The following is a 10104-nucleotide window of genomic DNA, read 5'->3' on the forward strand; positions in this document are numbered from 1 at the left end:
TGTGCCTGTACAGGTGAAGAGGCCAAGAATCCCCAGCGTGCGATCCCCATAAGCATCGTGGTATCCCTCATTGGCATCACCGTTGCATACTGCGGCCTTTCCACGGTCCTCACCCTTCTCTGCCCCTACTACCTTCTTGACCCCAATGCTCCTCTCCCCATCGTGTTCGACCGGCTTGGCTGGGGGGTGGCCAAGTACGTAATTGCCGTGGGGGCCATCTGTGGACTCTCTACAAGGTATGTAAAGTAGTGGTGCTCCGATTAATTGAAATAGTCGAAGATTGGTCGCAGTGACCAAACGACCAAGCAATCGATCACATTTTCTCATAATCAAACAAACGATTTTGGAACTACTGTTTTAGTCTTTGAAATACTTGACAATGGAACATATCTTAGAAGTTGTCAGGGCCTGGAAACATGTTTATTTCTTAGAAAACTCACTTCACTAACTAAAAAGTCATCACTGGATATTTCTCTAAGACTCCCGGAAGTTTATGTTCATGATATATTAGTCATCACTTTAAAGTAGCAAGTTGCATCATGTTATACATATCTACAATAACAACCTAGGTAGGAAAATCTGAAAAATGACACTAACCAATTTTTTTCGATGATTGTTCGTTGGTAATGAAGCAATCATCAATTGTGAGATTTCCACCAATTCCCAACACTAATGTCAAGATAGCTTAATATTGGTTTATCAGTGTTGGAGCAGCTTCAAGGTTGGGTTGGGTTAAAAGTATCTAGGTGATGTGGGTCTGAAACAATAGTTGGAGGTGAGGATTTGTTGTGGATGGCGAGGCAGTCGGACTGTGGGAATTTGGGAAAGTTGGTTTGTTGGTTTAATGGTGGGGGATTGAATTGGTGTATATGTGGGTTGTTGGTCTTTGGGAAAATGGATGGGTTTGGTTTGGAGGTGAGGATTTGCTATATTGGATGGCTGGGTAGACAACCTATTTGAAAGTGGATTTGTTTGATGGTGGGGGTTGGATTGGTGGATAAGGGGATCATTGGTCTTTAGGAAAGTGAGTGTGTTTGCTTTGGAGGTTATGGTCTGGTATGGTGGATTGTAGGGTATTTGTCTTTGTGAATGTGAGTGTTTTAGTTTGTTGGTGTGTTTTGTTTTAATGAATGAAAATGGGATTGAATTTAATCAAATAAAATGTGTTTTCTGACATCATACATTCTCGGATGGCAGTGTTTACCCAAGCAATTACGCGGTGTGTTGCATCACAGCAAACATTGTTAGTACTCGGCTGATGGTGTGTCTTTATGATAAAGTTATTACGATGTTTCGTTGTTCATCTGTTATTATTGAAAAACCCCTGCATGTTTTAAGCATCTGAAAAACCATGGATATGCACGATAAACACTGTTAATTGTCAAACTGCTTGTCTTCCTAGTCTTGCGAACATAATTGCGACTGTATTTATCAATTGATTTGGCATTTTTAAGTTACATATTTATATCATTATCCATCGAAAATAACAGCAGGGTGTATAATTTGTAATAGTTTCTTTTGTTGTTTTCTGGTGGCCAAATTTGTAAATTTAAAATATGCGTTATTATATATTACCTTAACTAATTATGCAATGCTCAGATTGTAAAATATGTTCAAACCCTTTATGTTTATGATGGATTACCCGCAACGTATTTACGGGTTTAATCCTGAATTTGGCTGGCTGTATCACAAGCGTTAGCCTAACAAACTCGATAGTGTTTGCTGCTATATGAGCAATACTAAGTTTATATCGAGCTATTATGGATGACTGTATTTTCTTCTTAGATGTCTCTTTGAAAGAGGGATGCTGACTGAAAATTCATTTATCACATATTAGTCAAAATTTGTATTTATCAATTGATTTGGAATTTTTAAGTTACATATTTGTATCATTATCCATCGAAAATAACCAGCAGGGTGTATAAATTGTAATAGCTACTTTTATTTATTTTCTTTTTGTTGTTTTTCTGGCTCTGGTCAACCAAATATGTAAATTTAAAATTTATACATTAGCATGTATCAGTAGATTACTGAGGGGTGGTGGGGTAGCCTAGTGGTTAAAGCGGTCGCTCGTCACGCCGAGAACACAGGTTCGATTCCCAACATGGGTACAATGTGTGAAACCCGGTGTCCCCCGTCGAGATATTACTGGACTGTTGCTAAAAGTGGCGTTAAACTAAACTCACTAACTAACTGTAGGTTACTGGTACCAATCAAGACATATTGATGGGGTTTGTTGGTCAGTATTATTATGACAAAGTACAATTCTAATTCAGCTTAGTATGTAACACGAGTTCTGATTGGTCAATGCTATAAATTTCCGACCGTATAATCAGCATATACGGTCGCAATTTGAAAACCGATTCACCGAAACCTTTGAATGTATCCCTACACTATTGGGGTACCGCTGTTTCGCAGGACATTGTCATTTGCAGAAGCCATTTGTCATTTGCAGAAGCCATTGGTCAATTAACTCCCCTATCCAGCTAAAATGGGTGGAATTTGTATCACAGTATCATAAATTTAATTTTAAGTTCAAACAACTTACTCGTAACGGGCTGTTGACCCAACACTGTTAGATCATGAAACAAGGTTTATGACGTCATTATGGAGCGTGACGTCACCTGCTATGACGTCATTTGACAACAGAACTGATAATGGCCTGTAGTTGAGGAATCAGCGGGCCGCTCATTTCTGTAACTAGAGGGCGGTTTCATCATAATACCGTCCATTTTATCTATAATACTATGATCTATTCATCATTGTCAAATTTAGTCTGTGTGCACATAATAAAGCGTGTGTAGTTTGAAAAGGGAACTACTTTCTCTTGCGATGGTGTAAGTTGAAGGAGTGATATGATTAACCTTTGACCTAGAGGAACTTTGACCTGGTTTAAATAATGAATTTCTTTTCACGAAAAAACAGCGTAAAACGAGTTGAATTAGAATGGGGATAACTGTACTGTGTTTGACGAATTGGGGACATTATACTTGTGGTTATATAGCCGCAAATTTTGTTATATCGGCGACGCGTAAGCTAAATTTGCGGCTATATAACCACCGGTATACGTCCCCAATTCGTCAAACACAGTACAGTTATCCCCAAATTATAAAGAAAAGTAAGATATAACCACAATCTGTCAGCACTATGTCAGTAGTTTTAGGCTACTTTCACACATTTTTCATGCTTCAAAAATTTCAAGTTTACCAAAAATTTACACTTTATTGTTCTATTCCAGTCTTCTTGGTGGAATGTTTCCTTTACCCAGAATCCTCTATGCTATGGGGAATGATGGCCTTCTGTTTCGGTTCCTCGGTAAAGTTGTTCCTCGTTTCCAGACACCTGTGGTGGGGACTCTCATCTCAGGTTGTTTCGCAGGTAAGTTACCTGTAGTCTTGTACCACTATTGGCAGAAAATACCAGACCAGTGAATCCCCTGTTGTGACAATGGGAAAGATTTACGTAAAAAATGATGGAAATTTAAGTTTAAATGGGGGAGATTAAAATATAAAATAGGCAAGATTTAACTTTGTTATAGGTGAGATTTAACTTTGTGATGGATGAGATTTAACTTTGTGATGGGTGAGATTTAACTTTGTTATGGGTGAAAGTTCACCGTAAAATTGGTGAGATTTAACTTTCAGATGGTTGAGATTTAGCTTAAAATGGGGAGATTTAACTGCACCGATTTACATCTTCCCTCCAGGTACCATGGCGATGCTGTTCGACCTGAAGGAGTTGGTGGACATGATGTCGATAGGTACACTGCTGGCCTACACCTTGGTGGCAGTCTGTGTTCTTATACTCAGGTAAGGCAATCTCCTGTGTACAAAGTCTTCAGTTCTCTGTAGTCTTCATTAGTTGCTATACTCACCTTAAAGGAAATGGTAGGATATTGGAATTTTGGGTGGACTGGAAATTTCAAGTTTTAAAGTTTAAATAGTTGTTATAAATTGAAAAATCTACAGAGAATCGCCATCTTATCTTCCTCCTTACACTTGCAACATTTGGCTCTAAAGAGCTTTATCTTCCCTTCAGGTAAAATACTTTAGTTTCATTGGTCAATGACGCTTTAACAAGTTTCCGTGTCACCCCACCGAGGAGGGTGACAACTGGAAAAAATATTACCCATTGCCATGGTTACCATGAAACTCTCTGCCGAGAAGCTGTATAAGCTAACAATCGTATGACATCATAATATGACGCATGCAGTGCACAGAGTTCGAAAACCGTTCTATTAGCTGTTTTTTAGTTCACTATGTACACATTTATTTTACCGATTTTCACTGCTGTATTTAAACTATTTTATACATGGAACTGTTTGCACACTCAACCTAAACATAATTAACCATTTTTATAGCAGTTTTAAGCTTGTCAAAATATGTTTCACTGATTTTAAAATTCCAGTCGGGAAACTGACGCCATTTTCTTTACGTGTCATAAAGTCGGTAGCGATCTTCAAATAAAATATAATGATATTTTGTACATTTAACATGGCGGTAAGATAAATATGTTGTATGCTTAGCCCTCGGGTAATACGGTCTGATGTATGCCTTTTATAGCAGTGTCATCCCTCGCCTACTGGATCGGGTGACACTGCTATAAACAGGCGTACATCAGACCGTATTACCCTCGAGAGAAGCATACAACTTATAGTGTACATATTCCAATCTGGATATATACCAGTGTGCATTATTCAAATCTGGATATATATCTGTTTGCATGTTTGAGTATGAATTTTACCTGTGTGCATCTTCTTGTGTATATATTTACCTGTGTGCATCTTCTTGTATGTACAGTCGAGCACTGTTGTGTCGAACTCTGATAACTCAATATCTCGGTTGTCTCGACATAATATCTCGGTCCCGGCAAAATCCTTCATAATTTATCATTATTCAAGCTCTTTTAACTCAGTACGGATGTCTCAATATGTTGATTATCTCAATATAATTTCATGGTCCAAACAAGCAAAATTACCCTTTTAGCTTGATATTTGCCAAGAGACTCGATATTCACCTACATTTCATGGGCAAGTATCCCTCTAAACTGAGTTTTTTTCCACACATTTACACACATTGCAGCATGAATCAAAGGGATGTGGTAGTGTAAACTAATTAAGGCTAATTAAGTTGAAGGTGTCACTTGTTTGTTATTTAATTAGGATTAATTAAGAAAGTTTTAATTAGGAAGTACTCACTGTTACGACTAAACACCACTGATAACAGATTATAGTTTCGAATCAAAACATACTGAGAAGTGTTTTGTTTTCTTAAACATAGTGATATGTGATGGATATGCCCTGGTCGGATGTCTTGAAGTTCGGATAACTCGATATTTTTTCTTGGTCCCATGAATATCGAGACAATGGAGCTTGACTGTATATTTACCTGTGTGCATCTTCTTGTTTGTATATTTACCTGTGTGCATATGCTTGTGTGTATGGGAGGTGGGGTATCCTAGAGGTTAAAGCGTGTGCTCGCCACGCTGAAGACCTGGGATCGATTCCCCACATGGGCACAATGTGTGAAGCCCATTTACTGTGTCCCCTGCCGTGATATTGCTGGAATATTGCTAAAAGCAGCGTAACCCCAACTCACTCACTCACTCACTCACTCACTCACTTGTGTGTATATTCACCTTTATGCATGTTCCAGGTATCAGCCAGATGAGTACATGACCGGAGAAGTGCCTGACCAGCCTTTAACTGGGCCGATATCATCCCGTGACCTGTTCTCTCCACGGTCCTGCGAGCCCACCCGCGTCTCAGGCAGATTGACATCATATTGTGTTGGATTCCTGCGTAAGTTGGGACAGTAGGGTAGGCTCATGGTGTTTGCCTATCATGCCTGGGTTCAGTTCTTTACGGGGCATGCCATGATATTGCTGGAATATTGTTTGAAGCTGCATAAAACTAAATTCACTCAGTTCTACAAGGGTAGAGTGTGTGACATTCATTTCTAGTGTTCTACTCTTGCTGGAAACAGCATTGAAACCAAGTTTATAACTCACACTTTGGAAGTTAAACCAAAGGAGATTAAGTATATTTAGGGACCGTTCATAATTTATGGCTAGTGGGGTGATGATGATTTTTATGGACAAGCATGTACAATCTGAATGACTCCCCCTAAAATGCATGTACAAAGTAAGTGACCCCCTGCCTGTTTTGTACAAAATCTATGCCCCACCCTCCCATAATTTTTAAGCATAATGTTTTAATATTATTATGTACAATATTGATGACCCCCCTACCTCCCCAGAACAAAAAATGGTGGGACCCCCCTCCCTCGCTCTTAAAATCATTATGACCCCCCTTCCCTTAGAGGTTGTTTCCCATCCTTGTGGTTAGTAAGAGGGGAGTTAGTGCACTGTGTGTCGGTACACTGTGTCAGAGTGGGTTATTATTGCTGGTGGTTCGTGGCCCTAATGCATAGAGCTCAGGTCACAAATCAGTTGAAGTTAAGCAACGTTGAGCACGGACAGTCCTTGGATGGGTGACCGTGTTTGGCAGCTTGGCTCCTGAGAGAATCTTGGACTTCACTCCTGCCCCACAATGAAGCACATGTGATAGTGGTCTCACCTTAGGCAAGTGAGTTTGTTCAAAATTGCCTCTGTTGACCCAGCAGAAAATGGGTACCTGGTGGGATAAGTCATGTGACTATAACCTTCTAGCGCCCTACAGGCAGCTTGGGTTATCCAGGGTAATTATTATCTGATTGTGCCCTTAAGCAGGATATGAAGCCTGAATAGGCGAGTTATAAATATTAAGCATTGTTATAATTCTATTATAAAATTCAGGGGCTGGTACAAAAGACTCTCATTAGTCTGAACTAGTACAAGTAGCCACAGAAAAGTGAATCTTGTTGCATAATAAGTGCAATGACGTGTTTAACCCTCTTTCAGTTCACATATATGAATGGTAAGCCTGTTTGTTTCATAACAATGTTTGTTTTCAGTTCTTACAATCTGTGCATTTTGTGCTGTGTTGATCTACGCGGCTCCGGAACTGGAAAAATATACATGGTGGGCAATAGTCATGGCAGTTATGTTTGGCTCTGCAGTTCTGATGACAGTCATTGTTGTCTGGAGACAACCACAGAATAAAAGTAAACTATGGTTTAAGGTACGTCTCATGAACTATCTCAACGAACTACTTCATGGATGTATTTCTTCATTGTGTCCACAAAAGGCGACTATGCTTGTTGTAAGAGGCGACTAACGGGATCAGGTGGTCAGGCTCGCTGACTTGTTTGACACATGTCATCGGTTCACCAATTGTGCAGATCGATGCTCATGCTGTTGATCACTGGATTGTCTGGTCCAGACTCGATGATTTACAGACAGCCGCCATATAGGAATATTGCTGAGTGTGGCGTAAAACTAAACTCACTCACTCACTCATTTCATTGTGTCTGATTACCCACACTACCCTTGATGCTCTTGCTGAGTTCTGACACCCTTATTTCCCCTTTACATCTTCAAAGGTACCCTATCTACCCTCGATTATTTCTGACACCCTTATTTCCCCTTTACATCTTCAAAGGTCCCCTATCTACCCTTGATGCTCTTGCTGAGTTCTGACACCCATATTTCCCTTTACATCTTCAAAGGTACATCTTCAAAGACACCCTTATTTCCCCTATCTACCCTCTATCATTTCTGACACACCCTTATTTCCCCTTTACATCTTCAAAGGTCCCCTATCTACCCTTGATGCTCTTGCTGAGTTCTGACACCCATATTTCCCCACTACATCTTCAAAGGTACCCTATCTACCCTGGATCATTTCTGACACCCTTATTTCCCTGCCCCTTCAAATCCCTGTCAAACCCTCGATTTCTGTCACCCCTTATTTCCTTTACATCTTCTAGGTACCCTGTCTACCCTCGATCATTTCTGACACCCTTATTTCCCCTTTACATCTTCAAAGGTACCCTATCTACCCCCTGTCTACCCTTATTTCGATCTTCATTTCTGACACCCTTATTTCCCCTTTACATCTTCAAAGGTACCCTATCTACCCTCGATTATTTCTTATACCCTTATTTCCCCTTTACATCTTCAAAGGTACCCTGTCTACCCTCGATCATTTCTTACACCCTTATTTCCCCTTTACATCTTCAAAGGCACCCTGTCAACTTGGGCTCATTTCTGACACCTTTATTTCCCCTTATGTCTTTAAAGTTACCTACCCTACCCCTTATCTCAACCTCTGTGGCGACTTATATTTCTAGTTTTCATCAACAGGTTCCGGGTTTACCTTGGGTCCCTGCTCTTAGCGCCTTCATCAACATCTATTTAATGATGAAACTCTCCGTTCCGACGTGGATCAGGTTTGGGGTCTGGATGTTTATAGGTAAGGATTCCACCAATCAAATACTCTGTGCTGTTTGTCTTAAGCTGTGATAGTTCCCACATAGAGAATGGGAATTGCTAGATTCGTGTTCCAGTTGTGTTGGATTTGACCGTTCACTAACTAGCCATCGGCGTCCTCACACCTGAATATGTATTATCTGTGTATGTAGTTAAGCATAGACTTAGTAAAAATCTATTTACACTTCTTTGCCTCATGGTTAAAAGGGGGCAGGGGTGGCTCTGTCTTTAAAGGCACTGCAATTCATAGTGAGAGTTGCTTCCCTTGGGCACACCAGACACTTGTGATTATGGTTTCGATCCTGGTTAGCCCAAATTTTGTTCCCTGACCATAACCATGCTTTTGAGTTTCACCAAAGTGGTTAATGTCTGAGACGTCCCTTTGTGCTTTCTCCCACATTTCCTCTCCATGATAGAATAAATACATGAATAATGAGTGTATTTTTATAGCACTAAATACTCCCGGCACTAAGTGTCTTCTCCAAGCACTTGCACAGCACATTAGTACCCCAGATAATCCAAGCTGCCTGTGAGGCGCTAGAAGGTAATAGTCACATGACTTATCCCACCGGGTACCTATTTTCTGCTGGTTGAACAGAGGCATGTTTGAACAAACTCACTTGCCTAAGTAGGACTGAAGTCCTAGAAACTCTCAGGAGTCAATCTGCCAAACACAGTCACCCATCCAAGGCCTCCCCACGCCTAACGTTGCTTAACTTCAGCTGATATGTAACCTGAGCACTGTGCACAGGACCACACGCCTCCACTGATTATTGTTCAAAGTGGCATCAAACCCATCTCTCCTTCACACTGAAATTTAAACCATTTGCAGAGGCCCAGATAAGCTGCGTATCCAGGTAAAATGCGCATAGAAAATGTCCAATTACGCATTGAAAAATAATTGTTGCGTACCAATTACGCATTTAAAATGTTAGATACGCAAAAAGTTTAAAACAAATGCGTACGGAATAAATTTATAAAAATAGCTTGCGTAGTGAAAAAGACATCGATTGATATCAAGTTGTACTGTTAGTATAGGACTAGTGTTGTACTGTCAGTAGAGGATGAGTCATTTTTTATGAAATCATTTCCATTGTGTTTAAGTTGGTTTTGATTAGTTATGACAAAAGGCAGAACATACCTGCTTAGTAAACTTACTCAATGACATAATATTTAGGTGAGTAAAATGACTGAAATACCCACATATTTGAAAGCAGTGGGTAACGGAAAATGACATACCCACTCAACATTCATAATACCCACTCCAAAAAAATACAGTGGGTACAGTACCCACATGAGCTAAATCTTATCTGGAGCTCTGCATTTGCTTTGAATTCCCAAAGTAGATATAAGCTTATTCTTGCAGAACCCATTCAATAGTATTGCTTGGTTATTCCAGTCAGTACCATGCCATCTCACTCCGATTTCTAAATGCACTAACCTTGACCTTTGCACTCACCTTGACCTTTCCCTCACCAGGATTTTCCATATACTTCTCCTATGGCATCTGGCAGAGCAGTGGTTATTTTGACCCCAAGAAGGACAATCCCCCTGTCTCAAAGTTCGAACTCGTGAATGATGATGATGATGATGAAGATGTGTTATTGATACAGCGGCCCCATGAACAGCTGTATAGTGATGAAGAATCCGGGACGTGATAGAAGATATTGCGTGTCCCACCATGTCTGATATACCATGTGTGTTATGTTGTGTGTGCTGTTCTGTGTTATTCCA

The 10104-nt window shown here is 40.1% G+C and overlaps 1 protein-coding gene across 8 annotated transcripts in view; it reads left to right on the forward strand.

Annotated features, from left to right (window-relative positions):
• LOC124271372 (high affinity cationic amino acid transporter 1-like) overlaps positions 1-10104 on the forward strand; it is a 54406-nt gene that overhangs the window by 24618 nt on the left and 19684 nt on the right. For 7 of the 8 annotated variants that reach the window (XM_046706470.1, XM_046706471.1, XM_046706468.1 and 4 more), the window contains exons 8-13: positions 14-236; positions 3239-3378; positions 3707-3809; positions 5655-5800; positions 6954-7120; positions 8245-8353. In XM_046706470.1, coding sequence (XP_046562426.1) covers positions 14-236; positions 3239-3378; positions 3707-3809; positions 5655-5800; positions 6954-7120; positions 8245-8353 — 888 coding nt within the window. Of the gene's footprint in view, positions 1-13; positions 237-3238; positions 3379-3706; positions 3810-5654; positions 5801-6953; positions 7121-8244; positions 8354-9849; positions 10077-10104 lie in introns of those variants that run through there. The other variant, XM_046706473.1, reaches the window with a different exon arrangement.

This window comes from Haliotis rubra, unplaced genomic scaffold, assembly GCF_003918875.1.
Source record: "Haliotis rubra isolate DU_JTF1 unplaced genomic scaffold, ASM391887v1 Scf16, whole genome shotgun sequence".
NCBI lineage: Eukaryota > Metazoa > Mollusca > Gastropoda > Lepetellida > Haliotidae > Haliotis > Haliotis rubra.